At 41.8% G+C, this 25,098-nt stretch overlaps 1 protein-coding gene and 1 pseudogene across 1 annotated transcript; both read right to left on the reverse strand.

Moving 5' to 3' along the window:
• Window positions 1-1,668: 1,668 nt before the first annotated feature.
• Window positions 1,669-23,423, reverse strand: Psma5 (proteasome 20S subunit alpha 5). Its single transcript, XM_052179448.1, has 9 exons — window positions 23,265-23,423; window positions 19,450-19,516; window positions 15,291-15,417; window positions 14,019-14,086; window positions 12,825-12,932; window positions 12,644-12,702; window positions 11,787-11,889; window positions 7,575-7,661; window positions 1,669-1,908 (listed from the first exon to the last, which is right to left on the reverse strand). The coding sequence occupies exons 1-9, from the start codon at window positions 23,291-23,293 to the stop codon at window positions 1,831-1,833; spliced, it is 726 nt and encodes a 241-aa protein (XP_052035408.1). The 5' UTR covers window positions 23,294-23,423; the 3' UTR covers window positions 1,669-1,830.
• Window positions 15,424-19,422, reverse strand: LOC127682804 (40S ribosomal protein S23-like; annotated as a pseudogene).
• Window positions 23,424-25,098: the final 1,675 nt, after the last annotated feature.

A 25,098-nucleotide genomic window follows, 5' to 3' on the forward strand; every position in this document is an offset into this window, starting at 1 on the left:
CCCGCCTTGATAATGGACCAAACCTCTGAACCTTTAAGCCAAACTCAATTGAATGTTTTTATAACAGTTGCCTTGTCATAGTGTCTCTTCACAGCACTGAAACCCTATGACAATGACTAAGTTGATACAAGATTTTAAATATATCAATGTAATTTAATATTACATTGTGTATTATGTAATTGTTATTTAGGATTTAATGTTTTTTAAAATTTAAAATAACTGTAGCCAGGGGCTAAATACATATCACACCATACTTTAAAACAGGATTAACATCAGTAGAAATCTGCAGAATGTCGATAATAAACCCAAGTTGCTTTCATTATGTGTGTATAGGGCAAAACAACTTCCTTTGCTGAATTGCAGTTGTCAAATGTGTATCAGCACAAGCTACTTTTCACTACACTATGAATTTTCTATGAAATCAGCTACCCATATTGTTACTATTTAATATCAGAGTATAATTTCCTAATGAAAGATTACACAAAACCCAGCAAATAATTCCTAAGCCATTAATGAACCACAATTGATTCTTTACCCTCAAGGACCAACCATGCTTCAGACAGTGCAAACCACATCTCAAACTGCTGTTGAGACTTGCTGGTTACTCAAGACTTGGTGATCTGAAACCTTGAACATCTTGAGATCAAGTCTCAACAGGTTTTCGCTAATTTAAAACAATTTTTAGTTTCTAAAATTCCTGTGGATATTGTCTTCATGTCTGAGGAGGCCAGGAGTGTGTACCCCTGGAACTGGAGGTATAGATCATAGTGAGCTGCCATGCCTCGTGGGTGCTGAGAACCACACCTGGGACCTCTGGAAGTGCAGCCAGTGCTCTTAACACTGAGCCTTCTCTCCAGCAACAACTTAACTTCTTATGACCAATGACATAGCCTTAGGCTCTTTATCTGTTAGGAGTGTTTGGAGGTTCAAATGAAGTGAGTGTAAATCGTAGTCATATGAGAACAGCTCCAGTGGAGAAAGTTCATAGTGCATTCCAAAGTCCAACAGAAACTACTTCTGAAGTTTACAGTTCTCTTATACAGCTTAGGTACCTAACTCTCGTTGCAACTGAGATCAAACCCAAGGCCATTCCTTTTTTTTTCTTTAAATCCCCCTTTTAAGTTTTTTTGCAGTCCTTACCTTCATAAAAAGGGTGCTGTTCCCAGACTGTTCATTAAGACACCAAGAAGTAGGGAGGCCCAGGTGTCGTCTGGTAGTCAGTGAGCAGTGTCCTCATATAAAGGAAGCAAGGGTTTGTGTCCCTAAGAGACACTCTGAGGCCAGGCAGTGGTGGTGCACACCTTCAGTCCCAGCATTCAGAAGGCAGATGCAGGCAGATCTCCAAGTTCAAGGCCAGCCTGGTTTACAGAGCTAGTTCCAGGACAACCAGGGCTACATAAAGAAACCCTTTCTCAAAAAACAAACACCACCACCCAAAGACTTAAATTGGACTTAAAGCCATATTAACATCTACTAACCACTGGGAGGAGCTGGACCAGTCTGAATTAATCTTGCAGTATCTAAGGCTAGAGCTGTCTGTGTTGCAGAGAATCACCACAGTAAGTTTACCATGCTCACAGGAAAGGTATTAAGGGCATCAATTACTATCATTTTTATGTACCAACATAAACATTTAATATTATAATAAGGTCATAGACTATTAAAAAGTATTTTTAAATTTTTTTTATTTCAGAATTGCTGTTATATACAGACATCATAAAAAAAACACACACATATCCTGGATATTTTCCACAACATAAGAGCTGGAAATAAAGTCTAAGGGCAATCAGAACTGCAACTGTCCCACAGAAGTTCGAGGATGGCTCCTCCTTAAATGTCCTTGATCACCTCCTCCAGTTCTTCCTTTGTGAACATGTGGAAATTCTGACCAGGCTGCACCGTGGCTAGCTGTAGAGACACAGAAAGGGGTTAATAAGCTTGACTGGGCTCCTTGCCGATGGCTGGCCCTAGCTTGGTCAGAAGTGTTAGTGAGGCAGCTGTTTATTAGGAACTAAGGGATCTGCTGTCCTAGGATATCCTTTACAGGCAGCAGGTCCCTAAAATAACTCTGACTCAAAAATAAAAATTCTTATTGACCAATTTTTCTATTTTAAGGTTAATCCACCATGTAACAGTCAAACTGACATCAACTGTCACTTCTTAAAGTTACTTCTGTAAGTTCACAAAGCAGCAGCAATGTACATATGTGTGTGTGTGTGTATAATTTTGTTTTAAAAAGATTTCTATATTTCATGTACATGAGTGCTCTGTCTACATTCATGCATGCCAGAGAGGGCATCAGATCCCATTATAGGTGGTGAGCTTATATGTAGGTGCTGGGAATTGAACTCAGGACCTATGGAAGAACAGCTAATGCTCTTAACCTCTGAGTCATCTCTCCAGCCCCTAGGAGTATATTTAAAGTAGGGCCCAGCCCTCGGGAAGGCTCAGGAAGTGAAGACACCAGTCGCCCAAGCCTGGCTGCCTGAATCTGGACCTCAGATCCTGCTGTGGAAGGACCAAATTGACTCTTAAAGAGTTTTTCATGCCATGCCATGTTTGCCTGCCCTGATACACACCATACATAAAAAATAAATGTATTGCATGCGCGCACACACACACAACTGACCCCATTGTCTCTACTCAGAATGAAAACCCATGTTTGGGGGCAGCCGTGACACACAGGTGTTACTTCACATTTTCTTCACAGGGTCTTGGTGCTTTTTTAATTACAAAAGAGTTTATGCTAATCTGTGTGGGCCTGCATGCTTTTATGTGCAGCACATGTGTATAGGAGCCCAGAGGCAGAGGCCTGAAAGTGGAGTCACAGGCAGTTATAAGCCATCGTATGGCTTCTGGGAACCAAGCCCAGGCTCTCTGCAAGACCAGTAAGTGTTCTTAACCGCTGAGCCACCTTTCTAGTTTTTAAAGTTTTAGAAGTCTTTTTCTTTCATTTTGTCGTTAATTTTAAAATTATAGGCAAGTATATTTTGTATGTGTGAACATGTGTGTTCATACATTTTTGTGCATGTGCAGAGGGAGGCCAGAGCAGCCTTGGCTGTTGCTACCTGGGTGTTGTCTACTTGTTTCTTGCTCAGATGTGGGATCTACTGGCCAGGAACACACCAAGCAGGCTAGGTAGGAAGTCTGTCTGTCTATCTGTCTATCTGTCTGTCTGTCTGTCGAGCCTCAGGGAACCACCTATCTCTGCTTCCTAAATACTGGGATTACAAGCACACACCATGCCTGGCATTTTACATGGATTCTGCAGATCAAACTCAAATCTTTGTAAGCATTTTATTAAGCTAGCTCCCAACCCCACTCTCAGCATTTAAAAATAGCATTACTTTGAAAGTTTGCAGATAAAATTAGAACAATCTAGTCTACAATTATTATTCTTTTTAAGTAAGTAAAATTTGGGGGAGGGGGAGGTAAAGACATCTAATAACCTGATCTGGGAAAGATTAAAATACATGCTTTCCTCACAAAGCCTGTCTAGTATATTCTCCCAAAAGATATATCTAATCACACAAAATGCCAGAAGAATTTCAGAAACATTTTATAAACCCTAGGCAAAGTGCTCTAGTCCCTATAGCCTATGAGTTCTATTAACCGGGTACTATAAATATAAATAGCATTGCCAGTTCTCAAGATAGAGCTTTACTTGAACAATATCAGTGAGGACAGAGATGCAGTATCAATAAATGGAATCAAGACTACAGGATTGTTTTGTGAGGTCACTCATGTCGCAAGCGTAATGCTCCCAAAAGATTACAGGGACTAGAAACAATCTGGGCAAACTGAAGAAGAAGACCCTCCAGAAGCAGGAGACAAATGACACTGACAGGTTTTGAACCCTTCAGGAAGTTACTCATTACTACACAAGTAAAAATAACCCGTAACATTCACACAATGATATGTATTTACATAATGAATAAGACTCTTTTCTATTTATTTCACTTTATTTTATAAAACCTCCAGGAAGCAGGTACACGGATGCTTCCTCTCACTCATCAATAATCCATGTGTGTGCTAGTTACAGGTGCTAAAAAATAGGACTCCAGATAAAGTCCAGCTCTTCACTTACTAGATGCTAGATGCCAGAGGCTTTCAATGCCGCCTACTGTTAAAACAGGAGTGCTGAGTGTTCAGAAAGGAGAGACCCAAGAGTCCAGGGAGGGGCTGGGGAAGAAAGGATTTATGAGTTGTGTATTAACTGTAGAGACCATGACAAGGTAACTCCGTAAGGATAGGTGGAATAGAAGATGAGGTGAAGAGGAATACTGGCTCACATCTCATGCAATATATATTACAGCAGTCTAAAGTACAGAAACTAAGCTGTGGTGGAACACATCTATAAACTCAATCACTAAGCTACCTGAATCAGGACAGTAGTAACGTTGACTAACCTGGGCTACACAGAATTCCAAGACAGCCTGGCCCACCTAACAAGATCTTATCAAAAACAAAATAACCAGGCATGGTAGTACACGACTTTAATACTAGCACTTGGGAGGCAGGAAGAACTCTGAGTTCAAGGCCAGCTTGGTCTACATCATGAGATCCAGAACAGCCAGGGCTACAAAGAGAAAGAAACCTGGTCTCGAAAAAACAACAAAACAAAACACGGAACACCAGTAATTAAGGAGGGAAAGCTCTACGCACCACGGTGGAGAAGAACCACCAACAGTTATTACAAGGCAGTAGAGACTAGATTTGGTTAAGAGGTCAAAGTCTTGTAGGTTCTAGTGTGAATGACAAGCACAAAGGCTGATTTTACCAACAAGGATTAGAATTATTAGGGAGCTGGATAGATGGCTCAGTGGTTAAGAGCACTGACCACTCTTCTACAAGTTCTGAGTTCAATTCTCAGCAACCACACGGTGGCTTACAACCATCTGTAATGGGATCTGATGTTCTCTTCTGTTCTATCTGAAAATAACTACATTGTTCTCATATACATAAAATAAATCTTAAAGAGATATTAAGAGAAGAAATGGTGTGTATGAAAAGATAATGGTTTTAATTTAGGACTGTCAAGCAGGATGTTAGATGGCCAAATGACAAGGTGGGGTTACCACAGCCAGGAGCAGTTTTGAGAATGGTAATAACTAAGAAATAAATAAAGAGAAAAAAGATACTGAATATAGCTTCTGTTTGGAAAAAAAAAAAAAGACTAGCAATAAAAGTTAAAACGCAGATTACAAGGAATGCCCCACAGCTGTAAAAATTTAAGAGGCAACTGATTTATGACCAAGTAAACTTCAAAATTATGCCAATTAAAGCACAAAGGAACACACATTAAACAACCTGGCTTGTGTGAAATTCTAGTTCCAATAGCAGAGGTCAGTGCTTGGGGGAACTTTGGAGAGGGGGGATAAATTAAAAATGCTTATTATCTTAACTACAGTGGCAGTTGTCAAAATTCACTCAACTGCATAGCTGAATGGGTTGATGGTACTGTGTATAAATTATACATCAAAGATGAATTTTATAAAAAGACAGGACATACATTAAATGGAAGCCTTTCTGTTGTTTTTGGAAACAGGGTCTTACTATAATCCTGGCCAGCCTGGCACTTGCTAGGCAGACTGGGCTGGACTGGAATTCTGGCTCGCTTCTGTCTCTGCCTCAGGTGCTGTGATTACAAGGTACCAGGCTGAGGCTATAGCTACCACTTTCTTCTTCTTTAGCTCTCACACAGGTGACATTATGGTGCCCATAAGATTCAGAGCATTTGAAGCTCTAAGTCTCAGGCCTCTTCCAAAGACTCTCAGGGATGAGAAGCCTGCAGTACGAACATGGCTGCAGTAGAAGAGGACGGTGACTGTCAACGGGGAGATACTGTGTGTGTTCACCGAGCCCAGACCAGGCAGACTGACACTCTTTCCAAAACACTACACTGAAAGAATAAAGAGCTATCCCTGTAGCCTCAAGGCCTTCGCCCTTCGCTGTGAAACCAAGGGCTAACATCAGAATTCTATTGAGGTGCCAAGACCTCTCATCCAAGGACCGACAACGTCAGAAAGGCACCGACAGGTCTCCTAAGGGTCAAGATCATCATGAATTATTGAATCTCACATCTCAGAGACCAACAAGAGGAAGAATTTTAAAATGTAAATTTTAAAACCACCAAGGATCCCCACAGCAGTACAGAGACAACTAATACAACCAGGTGACCTTCTAAAATATGCTGAGCCAAAAGACACGAGGCACACATTATGCAAGCTCCCTTATATGAAGTTCTAGAATGCACATTTTCCACCGAGGAACCCTGTTATACTAACACTCCCTTCTACCTAAGCTGCTTAGAGATCAACGGTCCTTGGACTGCATTTCTTGCACCCACCTTTCCCCTTTTATGGCAGTCTATAGACCCAACAAGACCCCAAGACTGCCATGCTTGTCTTCAACTAATCAATTGCTCACCAGGGCCTGTTTCCACCACTCAGTCCCCCACACATCCTGGTTGGGGCTGATCTGGTTTACTTATTGCCTTGTGACTTCAGCATCAGTTATAATAGTCAGTGCTTTTTAAACTTTTTTAAAAAGCAGAAATATATACATATGTCTCTCAGAGTAACTGTTATTCTAGCCTGAGCTAGTATTTAAGTGTAGTCCAGCAATCATTTCCCACATTCGTATCTCCCTTTTTCCTACCTGAAATGTCTTGTACTTCAATGTTGCCCACTCTCATTAATTTCATAGTTCCACTCACCCAGCAAATGACCCAACAATCTCTAGGCAAATTCAGGACATCTTTCCTGTTTATTTCAAAACCTACATGTGTACTGTCATTGCCTCCTTTTCTGTCTACTGTTAACACCGTAAGTAACAACATCCAGAATCTGACCCATGCCTTTAAAATTATTAAAAATAATAATTTTTATTATTTGTCACACCCCCTATTCCACAACCAAAGAGAGGAAAGAAAAAAAAAATCCTGTTTGATTTTCCTCTGCTGGGATGAGAACCCAGGGCCTTGCGCAGGCAGGCGGGCAGGCGGGCAGGCAGGCACTCTACTGTAGAGCTGCCCCAGCCCTTTGGTCCTTTCACATGCTATTGTTCTCTTTTCCTAGGCTTTGGCCCCCTCCTCCAGAGGGGCCTCCTTCTCTAGGCCTATGTTCCCATGGAAAGCTGGACTTACTGCGTCTACAAGTCCCACCTGCACCCTATCATCTGTGTGTAACACAGCACAGCAGTTAGCTGGGGACTGGACTTCCTATATGTACTCCCTGCATCTGGCATACTACCTAAAACAAAGCTGGCTACATATATTAGCATCTCAAGCACAATTTTACTTTTTGAAACACCTTTGTTTGTACTGTTTTCACCCCTTTACAGTTTCCTATCATTAATCTCTTTTTGTTTCTTTAGTGCTGTGTTTCTGCTGACATTAATCAATCCTAAGAAAGAAGCACACCCAGTCCTTTCCTTCATTCTCACCACTTCATTTAGCACCGGTTAGCACAAAAATGCTATCAACAACCTAAAAGTGGAACAGGCAGAACTATGGATGGTTTCCTGACACCGTCAGCCTTTAGCCATGGGCGTGTGTGCGGCAGGAACAGTACCTCGATGTTAGTTGCGTTCAGCTTCTCCTCCATGACTTGCTTGAGGATGATGAGTGAAGACTTGATGGCCTCCTTCAGAGTCATAGACTTCAAAGAGAGATGAGCTGTTAGTTGAACATGAACCCTTCCTTTAGCCCTCCCCGCATCTCTCTGAAGAAACAACTTCACAAATATTAATAAACCTTACAGCCTAATTTGTATAATGTAGTGTACATTATATAATAATGTAAATACTCAAGAATATATAAAGAATATACTTAGAAGAAAAATGTCTTACTTTGAGCTACTAACCCTCATATAGAAAATCATCTTGAGAAGAGGAAAAGGCTGTCCATCCCTAGTGTATGTATATCTGAATACATAGTCCTTAGAGGATGATATAACCTGGCAAACAGCCTAATAATACCCAAGTGACCTAAAAAGCCAATCCAATGATTCAGAAAATTCACTTTTATTTACCTGTCTTAGGGGTCCTATAGGTGTGATAAACAACATGACCAAAAGCAACTTTGGAAGGAATGGGTTTATTTCATCTTAGACTTCTCAGGTCACACTCCATCACTCCAGGACGTCAAGGGAGGAATGGAAGCAGAGGGTATGGAGGAACTGGCTTGTTCCTCCCGGCTTGCTGTTATCTTATATATCCCAGAACCATCTGCACGAGATGGCACCACCTGCAGTGAGCTAGGCCCTCCCATACTAATCATTAATCAAAAGAACATCCTACAGACTAGCCTGCAAGCTAATTTGAAGAGGTATTCTCTCATTCCCAATTCATCTGCCAATATGGTTCTAACTGTATCAAGCTGACTACACACACACACACACACAAACTACAAACAAACTGCATTTCACTGTGCTTTGTTCTGCTGCGCTGAGCAAACACTGCAGGTCTGTGGCAACCATGGGTGGTGCACGTGAGTGCAGGTGTCCTCAGAGACCAAAAAAGGGTATCAGATTCCCTAGAGCTGCAGTTAGAGATGACAGGGGTGCTGAGAGCCAGACTCCAGTCCTCTGGGAGAGCAGTGCTCTCTAACCACTGAAGCATATTTACATTAATGTGGTTTCTGGGGACCGTGCTCACGAGGGAAGCACTATACCAAGATAGATCCTAGAAACCTAGCAAGTCACCTTTGATGCTATTGCTGTAATTGCTTGAGTGACACAAGCCACATTAGAAGTGTCAACCTTAACAAATGTAGCAGATGTTCTCACTGCTGTACTGCCCATCTTTTGGGGGGATTTTTCTACATTTCCAAGACACAGTAATACTAAAATAAGGTCAATTAGTAACTGTAATAACATCTAAAAATGCCAGTAAAAGGAAGAGTCCCATGCCTCTCACTTTAAATCAAAAACTGAAAATGATAAAGCTTAGTACAGTTTATCAAGATTTGAGTCAGGGTGAAAGCTAGGCCTCTTGTGCCAGATGGCTAAGCAAGCTGTCCTTCTTAAAACCAATTGTATTGGGCTGGAGAGATGGCTCAGAGATAGAAAGCACCGACTATTCTTCTAGAGGGCCTGAGTTCAATTCCCAGCATCCACATGATGTGCAGGGGGGGGGGGGGAAGGGCGAGGGAGGAGGGAGGGAGATGGGAACACTGTGTACATAATAAATCTTTAAAAATACGAAACAAAACAACAACAACAAAACCAAACAATTTTATTTGTGTATATAGGTACTCATAGGACCCAGAAAACGCTGTCAGATCACTTGAAATGTGTTTCTGGCATCTGTGAGCAACAAAAGTAGGCACTAGGATCTGAACTGAAGACCTCTGATAGAGCGGTAAGTACTCTCAAAAGCTTAGCAATCTCTAGGTCCAAGCAGAAAACCTCTGATGGAAATTGAAAGTACTACTCCAGGGAACATGTGACTGGTAAAAAAGTAAAACCGCCTGGTGTGGTGTTGATTACCATTAATCCTACACACGGGAGGCAGAGGAAGGTGGGTATCTGCAGAGCTTGAGGCCATCCTGGATTACATAGCGAGTTCCAGGCTAGCCAGTCACATAGTAAAACCCTGTCTCCAGAAAGGGGGGTAGGGGGCTGACGGGGAAGGGAGAGAAGAGAGGAGAGAGAGAAGGGAGAGGAATAAGAAAAAAGCCCATCATTAAGATGGGCTGAAAAGCTGGCTTAATGGTTAAGAGCATTTACTGTGCCTGCAGAAGACCTGGGTTCAATTTCCAGCACACACATGGTGGCTGAAAACCAGGTACAAGTCTATCTAGTTCTACAGGACATGATACCCTCTTTTGGCCTCTATGGGCCACAGACATATACACAGGTAAAACACTAACACACACAAAATAAAAATCTTAAAAACAAAACAAAACAAAACAAAAACAGCTTTCTAAAGCACTGATATGGAGAAAGTCTTAGTGATTCTTAACAGATCAAACAGGTTAACCCAACCTCTAAGTCAACAAAAGCTGAAAGTGAGGGAGCCGCAGAAGAGAAGCTGGAGGCCCGCAGAGGTAGGCTCGTGTGGCTTAGGAAAAGCCATCCTCATTACAGCAGTGACACCTGGGCTGCAGCACCTCCATTTCTAGTGCCAGGGAGAGTGTCTAGCCTCATCCATCCATCCATCCATCCATCCATCCATCCATCCATCCATCCATCCATCCATCCGTCCATCCCTGCAGTGATCTTCCAGGCAGCCACAGTCCCAATCCACCTTTTCCTTCTTATATTACATAAGTTTGGCTGATAAAGCACAGAAAAGCCTGAGCATCGACACATTTTGGAATGAAAGTTCTGTGCGTAGACACTATCAAACACCATCGTATGTTACAGCTGAATTTGTCATGAAAGCAACAGCTAATTGATGCCATGGACTCCCCTGTATCCCTTTAAGATGCTGTCACAGCTACCTGACCCTTAATAGCCATCAACACAAAGGTAAGATGCTCCACTGCAAAAGAATTACAATTTGCTAGAGGATCATATGATTATCATTTTTAGTGGTAAAAAACTGCAATTAAATTATGAAAATCTTTCAATCATAATGGTGATTATACATAATACACTGTGGTGACTGAAATGAGCACTGTTCCCACAGGTTTGGTATGAGTGAATGGTCCCCAGTTGGTGGTGCTATCTGGGGAGGTTAGGGGCATGGCCGCGCTGGGGCACATGCTCACTGGGGCGGCTCTGAGAGCTTACAGCCTCACCCTACTCCCAGTTTGCCTTCTCGCCTCTGTGCTTGCGTTGAAAATGTGAGCTTTCAACCTCCTGCTCCTGCAGCCTTGCATGCCACTTGCTGCCATGCAGTCCCATAATGATGGACTCTTGTCTCTCTGGAGCCATAAGCCCAAAAAAATTTCTTCCTTCTATAAACTGCCTTGGTTATGGTGTTTTATCATAGTGATGGAAAAAATAACTAATGCAGTCATATTAATAGTTACAATATAATGTAAACCTAACTTTTGTATAGATTTATTTATATGCCAAACCCAAAATGCCTCTTAAATATGCCTATGTTAGTTGCTGCTATGAGCAGACATTCCCTATGTGACCCACCTGGGCACGGCAGCCTTCTACCCTAGCCATGAATTACAAAACCACAATCTTCCTATTCTAGAAAGGAAGCACCAATTGCTCGCTTGCCTCAACATCCACACTAGCCATTATCAACTGGTAAGTGAAGCTGTGAGGATAGAGGATAAACATTGTGCTATAGTTAGAGCATGGCACATTATTCAGCAAAAAAATAAAAACAAGCCTAGCAGTACAACAAGAAAGCTAGGCCTGGTGGCATGCGCCTTTAATCCCAGAGCCAGGAAAGCAGAAGTAAGAGGATCTCAATGAGTTCGAGACCAGCCTGGTCTTCCTAGCAAGTCCCAGTACATCTGGAACTACATAGAGAGACCCTGTCTCAGAAACTAAAAAGAACAGTGGTAAAGCGCATTAGTGTGGAAAGCCCTGGCTTCAATTCTAGCATAAACTCACAACAACCAAAGTGACAAGCTGTATTAATCTCACTTATGAAAAGGACAAGAACAGACAAATCTATACTGGAAAATAGTTGCCAATGAGGAGAAAATTTAATAAGCGCTTTGGCAGAGAAATTGTGTTCTGTGTCTTGTTTTAGGTTGTGACACACAACTGTCAAAACTTAGAACAAAACTCTTCAGGTCTATAGTTTTACTCACACAGAAGTTAAACACGACTTTAAAGATAAGGAGGAGAGCAGTGAGAATGGTTGATTACCTTGTGGTAAACTTCTTGCAAGGAACTCTGGGCACCCTCAGAAGCAGAGCCAATTGCTCGAGCATCACATTGTACAAAGGTCCCAGATGGGTCCATGTGAAACCTAAAAGGACATCAATGCGTAAGCGGGAGTCTTATGCCCAAACGCCTCACTGGAGAAGGGTAATGAGCACTTTATCCTGTAGCCAGGACATGCCACTGCAATACTGAAGCACAGCCCTGAAAGACTTTTTATTTTGACAAAACAGTTCTTTTACAAGCCTGACTAATGATATACACATCTATGTACATATGGAAATGTTACAATAAAACCGATTTTGTATGCTAAACAAAAAATTCAAATTTAATATTAAAATTTAAATATTAAATTGATTTTTAGAAAAAATAAAACATTAATAAAATCATTAACTTCCTCAGGACCTTGGGTGAGAGAATGACAGAGATGTACACCTACGACAGCAACAGGAGAATGACCACACACGTATGCCTATGTCAGTCTTATCTGTGATACACCAATGTGAGAATGAGAACCAGACGGTAACAGCAACAAGGTAACTTCTAATTCTTCAAAGAATTAGACAGAGGTTTCTTCATGGATCCCCAGAGTTGGTATAAACAGCACAGAAACACGGGCTCAGAAGCCCTACTTTTCATCAATTTTTGCTTTTCCTTTTATCTCATTCATTCATTGTTTGTTTGTTTGTTTTTTAATTTTATATATATATCTTGGTTGGTTGTTTTTTGAGACAGGGTTTCTCTGTTTAGTCCTGACTGGTCCGGAACTCACATAGATCCACCTGCCCCTGCCACCCAAGTTTCTTTCCTACCCCAAAGCAGGGGTGGGAAATGGTACTTACAGTTGGGGTCCTTTCTCATCAACTCCTCCAAACAACAATGCTACTCCGAAGGGACGAGACTAGAACCAAAAAAGAATTAATTGAGAAGAAGGCTACAAATAATGAGCGTCCTCAGAGGACAAATGTTCTCAGTCCTCTAGAACAGCTAGCAGGCTCAACACAAGTCCCAGAACTAACTCACCATGGCACCTGGATCTGCATCTTCTTCTCCAAACTGCAAAGCCAGATTGGACACAGCCTGGGTCACACTTTCGACTGTCATTGTCTCGTTATAGGTGAACCAGTGGTTCTATAAAAAGGGCAAAGAATGATACTGCTTCTTGGTAAGAAGGAAACTCACACCGACCATCACCTCATGCCCACATGCCTCTTCTGTCTGGGACAGGGTCTCACTGTATATCCAAGCCAGAACTTAAAATCTGCCCACCTCAGCCTCCCAAGAACTAAGACAGATCATCTGCCCAGATCAACATGCTTTTCTTGGTTAACACTAGCCACTGCATGCCTGGAATTATATCAGAAGAGGAACAGCTGACTGCCAGATACTACGGCATATGCCCATGATCCTGCCTGCTCTTAGGAGGATGGTGACTTTAAGACCAGTCTGAGCTGGTCACTGAGAGACCATGTCTCAAAAATGAAGAGGAAGAGGACAGAGGGAGAGGGTACACACAAGTGCACACAGATAAACTCTGGAAATAAGGATGATCTAGAGGCTGCAACCCTTTCAAAATAGTAACACCTAAAAACAAAGCAACAAGTTTAGTCTTCTCATCAAGTCAGTGTAAATAACCAAGTGTCAATTTTCTTTATAAATACTCACCTTACCCTGTTAAGAGTTTATGTTAAATTATTCTTACTAAGTATAAAGGACAAACTTGTAAATATGTGCAAAAAATTCTACCTTGTGTTTAGTTGTTTCCCTTACTAGCCTATTACAGTCAAAGCACAGATAGCCAAAAAAAAATAAAAAATAAAAAAATAAAAAAAAAACACGCAACACAGTATTCCTAACCAGCACTTGTCACTTGGTACAAATCATTGCTTACCAGATGAGAACAATTTTCTAAGCCTGGCAGAAAAGGCAGGATAGCCTTTTTCTATGACCACATCCCTCTATGATGGTCCCACAAAGAGTCAATCAAGGTATAAAGTGCATGTTTTATGTAAAGTAAGCCTTGAAGAAGCAAGAGGCTGTAGACTTTATTGACCAGAGCTTTAAGTTTCAATGGCAGGCAGGGGAATGGACCCAGCACTCCCAAGAGCCATGTCTAGTATCAGCACAGACAACTGCAGTGTAGCCTAGGTCGCTCTGTCATCACCGAACAAGAAGTGCATGTGTCACAATGAAAAGCAGGGAAGATGCTGATTTTACCTGTGTCTCCACTCTGGCTTTATCAATTAAAGTTTTAGCATCAGCAATTAGCCCGCTCATGGCACAGCCTGCAATATAAAAGCAACAGTGACCAATCAGCCAAACCCTCTACAACTTTTCATCCACAACAACCAGTAAATAAATACTCTCTCTCTACTCCTGGTCAACTCTGATGTGGACACGGATGTTCACCAATGTATTTATCATGATGATAGTAAACCCTCTAAGACTGTGAGCAAGCCAGAAGAAAAGTTCCTGCTCTTAAGTTGTTAGATATATGGTCACAGTGTGGGAAAAGTAACTAACACTCATGACCACTGAACCCAGACAAAATTCTTTCCTCCTTCACATCCGTAATGAACACACACTGTGCACCACCACAAATAAGACCATCAGTTCCTGGAAGACAAGTACCATGCCTCCTTCTCTATATCCATGGAGTCTACCACAATCTTCTCTATTGAGTGACGTGATACTGGCCTACTTCCAAAAGACAGTCGACCTGAGATATGACAGACAACATTCCAACTGTAAGATCTGTTTCTCCAGCTATGAAAGGAACACTAAGCTCCCAGTCACCATATGGAAAATATTGTAGCAATTGGGTTGAGTAAGTAAGATAAGCAAATTTGGAGAGCCAACTACAACACAAAGCTGTAATTGTAAAAGTTTTATCTTTTAATGCTACACTGTCAAAAGCCAAAGCAAGAAAATTATACTAAAGAAGAAAAAGGGCAGAGAGGGCCAGGAGGAGAAGTTAAGTCTCACACACAGGAACAGGCAGCTCTAGTCAAAGTTCACATGACTCTGAACCTTATACACTCCAAAATCTTTGAGAATTACTTTTTTCTCGGTGGATATTACAACTGTCCACACTATCTCCGCTCCAGCCAACTTACTGCCAAACATGCATGAATTAAGACACAGCCATCACAGGAACTAGCCAAAGATCCAATCTTTATGTATTTAAATATCGTATTTGCTAAAATTGGGTTATAGTTCAGGGGTACAGTGCTTGCCTAGCTTGTGAGAATATCTTGTGTTCAATCCCAAGCACTATACAAAGTAAAATAGACGAAAAGACTTTCTGGTAGTAGGTTAAGATAACTGAGTCCTGAGGCTGCCTTCCACTGCCTAAATTTTTGTACACGGGCCTCCCGCCTTGAACAGAACAGCACATCAAAAGATAACCCATTTACTGTGTGAACCTTGGATCACAGAAGATTAATTAACCCACACCAGATCCTATAATAGCTTCCACTTATTACTTACCTATATGAGCATCAATCTCTACAATTTTCTCAATGCTGCTAGGCTCCATTAGCGGGGAGGTAATTCTCTTCTCCACAGCTAGACATACACCCTCTGATGTCTGGATGCCAATGGCTGTAGAACCAAGCTAAATCAAAACAAAACAAAAAACAAAAACCATGCTGTAGTTATCACATACAGCTTAAAGAAATCCCTGCATACCTTCATAGGCAGAAACTCAATTATCCACACCTAGGATGCAGGAAGAACAGAAAGCACCTAATAAACACCACAATGTTCCCTTACTAGAAAGGGCCTTTACAGAATCCTGTACTTGTGCTTAACCTTGAATGAGCAAGGTTTGGTTCCCAGTCAAAAATGGGGTAAACCAATAAGGCAGAACAAGTCTGAAAAATTATCTATGTTAACAGTAGTACTGGGAGGAAGAATTCTAAAGTTCTAACATAGGTTTTTACTTTTTGTTTTCTTCTGGAATTGGTGGCTTTTACCTCTGCCATCTATATTAGTCTGTCCAATAGTTAGTTATGCTCCTCAAACCCATGTCACCCTGGGAAAGAAAAAGAGGAAAGGAGCAGGAACCACAGGGAAATGTTAACTTAATCCAAAGTCACAAGCAGTCCACAGTGTAGTAAAGTCACCTTTTCATCTCCGTGCTACCTACACACCTCATCACTATGTAACTCAACTGCCTGCAAAATGAAGACAACCCTGATAACTCCATAGAGAAAATGGTGCCTACCACAAAGTAAACACGAGTTCCTGCTACATGCCCCCACCGCCCATCTATTCACTGTGAAATAGTGTCATCAGATAACTCTAGCAGGGCTGAAATTTTCTTTTTTTCTTTTATGGAAGAGGCCCTGGCTGCCCTGGAACTCCCTCTGCACACCAGGCTGGCCTCAAACTCATAGAAAGCCATCGTCCTCTCTGCCTCCCAAGTGCTGGGATTAAAGGCATGTGCCACCAATGGCCTGGCTCAGGCTTTGTTTCTGACTCCTTGGACATGAGCCACACTTAGCATCTTTGTCTCATCTTTAGTTTCTTGCTCTGAAATTGTATCTTTTATTGATAAACTGTATCTTTTATTGATAAACTGAGGAGAAAAGTGTTATTTTTACTGTATTTCTTTCAAGAACTGATACTCTCTGAATTGCCTTTAATTAAAAAACAAATGAGCAGGGCTGGAGAGATGGCTCAGAGGTTAAGAGCACTGGCTGCTCTTCCAGAGGTCCTGAGTTCAATTCCTAGCAACCACATGGCTCACAACTACCTATAATGGGATCTGATGCCCTCTTCTGGTGTGTCTGAAGATAGCAACTGTGTACTCAAATAAATAAAATGTTTAAAAAAAAAGAACAAAAACCAAAACCAAATGAACTTCTCATAATTTAATGCTATCTTTCACTCCAACTTTCTTACTCACTAGTAATTAACTAACCCCTTATAACACAACTGTTCAAAGTACTACATTAGTAGCAGCAACAGTAGCACCATTACTCAAGCTGTTTCCTGTTTCCTTGAATGCACTCTCCTGCCTCTCCAAATTTATACACTAGTCATAAAGCCTCCAAAGACCATGCTTTATCTCCTGGATTCTCACTATATCTACTTATTTCTATACAACAATGACCTACCAACTGTGAGCACTGATTAAACCTGATAGTGTTTAAAAAAAAAAAAAACCTACGAAATTCCATAAATCTTTTTTTTTTCAGAATATGAAAATTTATTACTGTGTTTCCATTGTCAAATTTTATGACCTTGGTCTTTCCGTCTTGCCTCTGTATAAAGCCAAAAGAGATGCACTGGCTCCTTTAACCACCTTAAAGTGGACTCCAGGAATATCACCCACAGCATGACCTTTTCGACTACATCCAGCAACAGAACTTCATCGTTTTCCTCGATGAAGCTCAAGCAGCCATCACTGGGCACGGATGCGGTGATCCTCTTGCTGTTCTTAATGAGCTGCACCTGACACTTCCTGATGCAGGCAGAATTTGGCTGTTTGGCTTTAACCCCTACTTTTTCCAGCACAATTCCCTTTGCATGAGAGGCACCCCCAGACAGATTGGCCTTCAGGGTTCTGCCCAAGTGAGCTTTCTTGTACTATTTATCATGCCACTTCTCGTCCCATCAGTCACAGTGGAGTCTCCAGGCAGCATGGAGACCATGGCACTTGCCCATCTTGCCTGCACCACCCATAAATCTTTTTAAAAGTTTTAATTCATCTTTATTTATGTGTTACTGTATGTGTATGTTCCCTTGTGTGAAGATGCCTGCAGAGGCCAGAAGAGGCCGTTGGATCCTGAGGCCTAGAATTCCAGGGGTCGTGAGCTACCCAACCTGAGTTCTAGGAACTGATCTCTGGAAGAGCAGTAATAACTCTTTACCACGGAGCCGCTTCTCTAGCCCCTCCATGAATCCACACAAAAATCATGTTTCACCTGTCTTTAGACTGAATGTGCGCAAAATATTTCTGATTTTTTAATAATTAATTTTATATATATGAACACTATCTGCATGCCAGAACAGGGCCTCAGAACCCATTCCAGATAGCTGTGAGCCACCATGTGGTTGCTGGGAATTGAACTCAGGACCTCTAGAAGAGCAGCCACTACTCTTAACTGCTGAGCCATCTCTCCAACCCCAGTCAAAATATTTCTGACAAAATACCTGACAGGAAGCACCTTAGAGGAAGGAGTGTTTATTTTGGCATACCGACACACCCACACCAATGGGGACGGCACGGTGGCAGGAGTGGGAAGCTGCTGGTCACACTGCACACAGCGTCAGGAAAGACAATGAGCGCTAGAGCTCAGCAAGCTTTCTTTTTATGAAGTACAAGAGCGAAGCCCACAGACTGCTGCTGCCCTCATAGGGTAGGCCTTCCCACAGTTAACTGGAAACTCGCCCCTCACTGATTCTAGACCCTGTTGACAATCAATATTAACAAGTATATCATGTCTCATGCATGCATATCACTCTGAACTGCTCACAGAATGGCTCAACCACGAACGAACAGTTCTACTAACACAAATGCTAGTTAATTCGACAAAAATTGTTATGTGTAAACTATCTGAGAGGTTGCACTGACTACTCCCAATCCTCTAGGCAACTGAGGGTAGGCAGAACAGATATGCAAAAATCTATTCCATAATGAAAAGTGTGTAGATGATGCCTATCAATGCCTGTGTTCTAAATATAAGGTGATAAAGGAGTTGAGAGTGGGGCTGGAGAGATGGCTCAGCAGGGCAGAGGACCTGGACTCAGTTGGCAGCATCCGAATGCTGAATGGTACATAACCATAAATAATCACCACTGCAAGGGTTCCAGTGTTCTCTTCTTGCCTCTGACAGTACTACTCATGTGGTACAAATATATGTGAGGAAAAACCACCCATACACATAAAGAAATAAAAATTAATCTTAAAAAACTGAAGTTTAAAGTGCTGCCTCTAGGAAATTGAAATTAGATGGCAAAGCCTAAGGGACTCTGTTTTTATTACATAATTTATAGAGCTATTGTAATCTTTGATTCTAAAACTACACGTGTGAATGTCCTAAAACTTAAAAAAAAAAAAACAAAAAGGAAAGAAAAAAGAAATCTAAAACCTTTGCCCAGAAAAGCAAACCTCAAACTTCCATGTTCCCTAACTGTCATATTTTTCTAAAATTTGGGCATAGATTGAACCCAGGGCTTCTCCTCTGCTGGGTGAACACTCTACTACTGCGCCACATCCGCAGCTACCCACTTGGAATTGTTTAATTGAGGGATTTGAATCCTCAAGTGAATAAGATAGAAACAATTCACATCTACGTTTAATTTTTTTCTACTAAAGCAACTCTCAAATGGGGACTCTCTTTCCCACCGCCAACATTCAACAAAGCCCGCGGACATCTTGCTCATATGGAAGGGTAAGTGCTCCTGGCATCTAATGGGCAGTGGCCTTCACCAGCAGTTCAATCATGTACAACACAAAAACACTGTCAGTCTACTCAATTTGGATTCCAATTTTCCAAAATTCCAAAACTTCCAACTGTTATAATAAAAATGGTAGTTGGTTAAAGGAATCTGAGAATATTTTCTAAAAGAATGGTTAAAACACTCCTTTTAGCAGTGTAATTTGAACTTTCCAAAACTATACTACTGGCTACTATACCTTGATAGCCTCAATGGCATATTCCACTTGAAATAATCTTCCTTCAGGAGAAAAAGTATTCACACCCCTGTAATTAAAAAAACAGTAAAAATTGTATTAGAAACTGTCAGAAGTATACAGCAAGCCTTTCAGTCTTTTGTGTGCCAACTGTTTTCAAGGCCCATAAATCTGCCCAATGCCCAAGCCTGACCAAAGTTTTACCAAACTGAACAAATGAAAGCAGGTGACCTGAATTAATCTGGATGAATTCTGAGCCAGCCTACCAATCCCTCTGATCCATATGTGCCTCAGAGCTATGAGGTCATTTCCAAGAAAATGGCCTCCTTCCCCCCCCTTCCCATTATGTCATTCGATGTTGCTATTTTTTGTAATAGTTAAATGTACATTTATCTACTTATTCGTATGAATTAGTATCATTGCATTAACAGCAGCCTAGGATCCAGAGTTACTAAAGCCTGTACAGTTATGCCAGACTACTTTAATAACTAAATTAATGCGCCCCTCGTTTGCATTAGTGTGGTGATCCCTACAGAGAAGAGGCACAAACATACTGTTAGCCAAGGAAGCTTTCAGCACACAATTACAATTTTAAAAAGTTTTTTAATAAATTAATACAAGTAACTGTAATCCTTAATTCATGAATTCTACGCTTCACAATAGTATGCATATACCACTGTTTTCAAATTTTGTTTAACCAAAACGGTCTTCAAAAGAAACTGTGTGTGTGTGTTTGTGTGTGTGTGCGTGAGAGAGAGAGAGAGAGAGAGAGACAGAGACAGAGAGATATCAAATAAATAGCTCAAAGTTACTCAGTATAAAAAAAGCAGAGTCAGTTCAAGAAATCCTACTTAGGCCAGGCGGTGGTGGCGCACTGTAATCCCAGCACTTGGGAGGCAGAGGCAGGCCTAGCCTACAGAGTGAGTTCCAGGACAGCCAGGGCTATACAGAGAAACCCTGTCTCGAAAAAACTAAATCAAAAAAAAAAAAAAAAAAAAAAAAAAAGAAAGAAAGAAAAGAAAAAAGAAAAAAAAAAGAAAAGAAAAATCCTACTTAGACCAAGCTTTCAATTCTACTTCACTGTCTGAGAATTATTCTTACCGCCCAGTTCCTCATTCTCTCAACCAACAGATCACTAAAGCCATTTAGAAGGAAGTTCAAGGTTCTAAAGCACAGCTGAAAAGCTCACCACAAAAAAAAAAACTGCACTCAAAAAGTCTGAGATTGAACTGGGGACCAGTTCAGTTGTAGAGCGCTGGCTCTTGCCTGCTATGTACAAGTCCCAGGTTTTACACACACACACACACACACACACACACACACACACACACACACACCCCAAAACTCACCCACCCTGAGATTGAGAACCAGATTCACCACTAGCTTTCAGGAAAAATAAGAAAAGGTCCTGCCTTTTGTGACAGTTTAAGTAAACTGCAGAGCGAAGAAAGAACCCCACAAATGTACGTGACTAATGTCTCTTTTGCCCTGATCTGGAAGCAGCATCCTGTGAGCTGTCTCTATCCTCTCAAATGTCATTGCCTACTTAGGTCGTTGCATACAAACCAAACTAATCATTCCAAATTTCTATTTCTAGTTTGACTTTTACCCGTTACTCTAAATTTGAAACATTTCCCCTTGAATAGCCCAACTACAACCAACATTCAACATTTGCCAATCTGAAACAGTACCTTTTAAATCTAGTCATTCTGTGAAATGAACTCATCATATCATTCCCATTATTTTAGCCACCTCCCCCCCAGCTTCTCCGTTCCTCCACAATAGATGTTCTGAAGGATGACTCCTTACCATCTCCTTCATCCTCCCAAGGCTAACTCACACGGAAGCATAACAACTCCTCCTCCAGCCCTATGTCCTTGTTACCCTTTACCTAACTATTGTAAAAGCCTCCTAACTGGTGCCAACTTGCTCTTCCAATCAATTAATCTTGATAAAAACAACTGTAATGAAGCAACTTCTTAAAGAAAACATTAGAGCCTGACACAGTAGCTCATGAGTGTAACTCCAGAACTCAGAACACTCAGGCAGAAAGGATCATCACAAACTCCAGGCCACTCAGCTCTAGGTCACCCTGGGCTATAGTTGATACCTTGTCCCTGCCGCAAAAAAAAAAAAAAAAAAAAAAGACCAAAACAGAAAAGAAAGAAAACTGATAGCACACAGTGCCTACAGAGTAAGATGCAAATTCTAACAGTCTATTGAAGCCGTCAGTATCTAGCACCATCCTGGAGTTTCCATAGCACCCACTAGTCCCATACTACGCATCATACATTATGTAGTGCTCAGCCTGGAATGTTTTCCATATGTGTTATGCCTTTCCACTGGTCCTCCCGTGTTCACCCTCTATTATCTGTTGGTTCTCCTAGTCTTGGTTTATTAAAAAGCCTACTTTCTCTGGACCTATTTGACCGATCAGCTTCTCGGTGAAGTTTGCCCCACCCTCCAACAATGAATGCAACCTCTCATCAGAGCGCCTAGTGCTGGCTGATGGAGACTCCTCTAGTAACATCAGTACACTTCTGTCTCCTATCAGTTACTCTTACAAACAGGAGAAAGGATCTTGATTCTGCTCAGTGCTGTAAAACCAGCTCCCTAAACAGCACTCCTTGAACAGAACAAAAGCTCAAGACCATTAGCTCAATAGCGGCTGTGCTTATTTAGTCTTAGCAGATACAAAAGGAAAAAAATCCACAAAGCAACTAATACATATAAATAAACGGGCAAAGCTCAATAAAGCCTTTCGGATGAGGATCACAATTTTCTCAACATTTTATCGCCTAAAGATGACTCTCTTCAATGCTCTGGAAGCCAAGTGTTAACGAACATTTTACTTGACAACAGGAAATAGCTTTAAAACTTCATCTGTATTTTCTGAGTCAGCAAAAGGATAAAAAAACAAGTAATGTCATTCCAGGTGCCACAATTTTGACAGGCTCAATATATACTTGCCAAGAAAAGTAATTTCTCAGGTGGTAACCTGGAACAAAGAAAATGTCTGTTTTCCCTAACTTTTAAAGGAGCTCTGGTTTGCAAAACTGCTGGAAACAGAAACTGAAAGTTACAGTATCTACAGCATTTATGGCAGTATTAGTTAGCATTTTCAAGACTTGAAAGGTTTTAGGTTGCTTGCTTTTTTTAATAAACACAACCACACAGCTTTGACTTTACAAAATATTTACCTTTCAATACAACACTAAAATTAACTTGCTTTCAACTACCCCCCCCCTTTTGGTCAAATGGATCAGCATATTAAAACTCTTCTGAGAACCGCTGTACATTCTAGTTCCTACAAAACCAGATTGCAGGCAATTTTTCCAAACACAGCTTAAACTACCTTCGCGCTTTAAAAAAAGATTAAAATGTACAGCACAGCGCGGACTCCTACAAACTCATTCAATAGTCTCTGGTAGCTTTCTATTCAAGGAAACTCATTTCACTTTTCTTTTTCTTAAGCAGTCATAGTCAGGCTGAAAAGATGAATGCAAGGCTGGTGACCCCCTAATCTAGTCTAGGTTGAAGATCGGAGTCCGGACCCCTCTCCGCCGCCTGCTCCAAGCAGTCCCAGCTTCTCGCTTCCGCGGGGAGCCAGAACTAGCGGTGATTCAGCGGGACGAGTGCAACGGGTCCGCTCCAGTCTAGCTTGGGGAATCTCGCCGGGCGCCTCGGGAGCCAGATTCCCCGGGTCCCGCCAGACTTATGTTCTCCGGGCGCCCATGACACTGCAGAACCCAGGCCGCGGCTCGGGCCCCAGGCCCGCCCACCCAAATCTCGATCCTGCTGCTTCCCGCCATACGAACCTGTCGTACTCGGACCGAGTAAGAAACATGATGAGGTCAAGAGAAGGTGGCAGTGACTACGCGGGGTTTCCAAAGGCTACACGAGTCAAAGCAGCACCTTAATCAACCACACCGCCACAGCACCAAGGACCCTGCAGACGTCTGCGCGTGCGCACGCGACCTTTTTAGCCCGCCCTCCAGCGCCTCCCTTCTATTGGCTGATCGATATTCTCGCCGCGATGATTGGGCTGACAAGCTTCCTTACCGGACCTGAGTTAAGAGGGAGGGCGGAACTAGAGCGAACTTCCGCTTTCCGTCACCCTTGGTTGCTACGGGCGCTGGGACTCGAGGCAACTGGTGAGAGTGAACTTCGCAGAGGTGTGAGCACGCCGCGTTTTGGACAGCTGCAAGACTTGAACTGATAGTTGGATTGTCAACTATCAAGACGCAGGTCTCGCCAGCTCGCGTAACTGCAGCCGGGGGACCCCGGTGTCTTACTTCGCGCTCGCCTGCCCAGCTCTTCGCTGTCTTCCCGGCTCTGTGGCAACCGCAACCAGCTTTGGACGTGGGTAGAGATGTGTGCACCTCACTGCAGTCTAGACCAGCTTGCGCGGCGATTCTGCCAGCCGAGCTTGTTGAAAAAAGTTTTAAAAGTAGATAGGTTCTAGTCTGCAAGAACGTTTTTCAGTTTCCTGCATAGGTAAGATTGTTTTACCAAATCTTTCCTGGATTCATACACATACCATCACCACCTTAGTTATCCAAGATTCAGACCCAGAGACCCAGCGTTCAGGACCCGAGATTTAGATTAGTCACTGCTTTTTCGTGAAGAATAAGTACCTTCATTTGTGTGTGTGCTTCTTGTCTCCTCTTCCTAAGGGCAGAAGAGCAACTTGAGAGCTTTTTTAGAAACGTTGTAAATGAATCAAAAAAAGATAGGTTAAGAAATCATGACTCTCTAGGAATGTAACTCAGTGACAGAGTATTTTGTAGCATGCATGACCCCCTCTGCCCAGTCTTGGTGGAGGGTGGGGTGTAAGGTGGTCAGAGTACAAAGTTTCAGGTAAGATTACCTAGTGGAGATATATTATGTACCAGGATGACTAGAGTGAATATCTTACACTTTATTTTTTTCTAAGAAGTTAGATTTTAATCACTACCAAAAAAGGGCAAGAGGTAGTGAAAGTTAACTTAAACATAATATATACATATATCAAAACATAATTCTGGTGGCTGGAGAGATAGCTTAGAAGTTAAGAGTGCCTGGTTCCCTTCTAGATGCTCAAATTCAGTTCTCAGCATCTTTGTCAGGCTGGTCACAGCCACCCTTTATTCTAGCTCTAGGGGATCCATTGCCCTTTTCTGGTCTCTTCTGGCACCTATATAACGTGTCTCACACACACACATACAAATTTAAAAGTCTTAAAAAGTACTATTCTAGGTTGGGTGTGATAGTGCCTTTAATCCCAGCACTTGGGAGGCAGGGGAATCTCTGTGAGTTCAAGACCAGCCTGGTATACCTAGTGAGTTCCAGGCCTGCCAGGGCCATGTAGAGAGATTCTGTCTCAAAAATAATTTTTAAACATCATTTTTTATATTGTAAATATAAGCAACTGCTGTTTGACAGTTATACCTTCATGAAGGAGAAGGCATAGGAGGGAGGAAGAAGCCTTGTAATGAGCCATATTTGTCTGAAAGGGAAATCTAGGTCTTTGTTTTGTTTTTAGTGCAAGTACTTACTTTTAGCCTATGCTATCTTAAAACCATGTGGCTTAGGTTGTCCTAGAACTCAAGGCCATTTTCCTGTCTCAGACTCCCAAATTCTGAGATTTACAGGTGGGCAACACCAAATGTA

The sequence above is a fragment of the Apodemus sylvaticus genome, chromosome 4 (genome assembly GCF_947179515.1).
Source record: "Apodemus sylvaticus chromosome 4, mApoSyl1.1, whole genome shotgun sequence".
NCBI lineage: Eukaryota > Metazoa > Chordata > Mammalia > Rodentia > Muridae > Apodemus > Apodemus sylvaticus.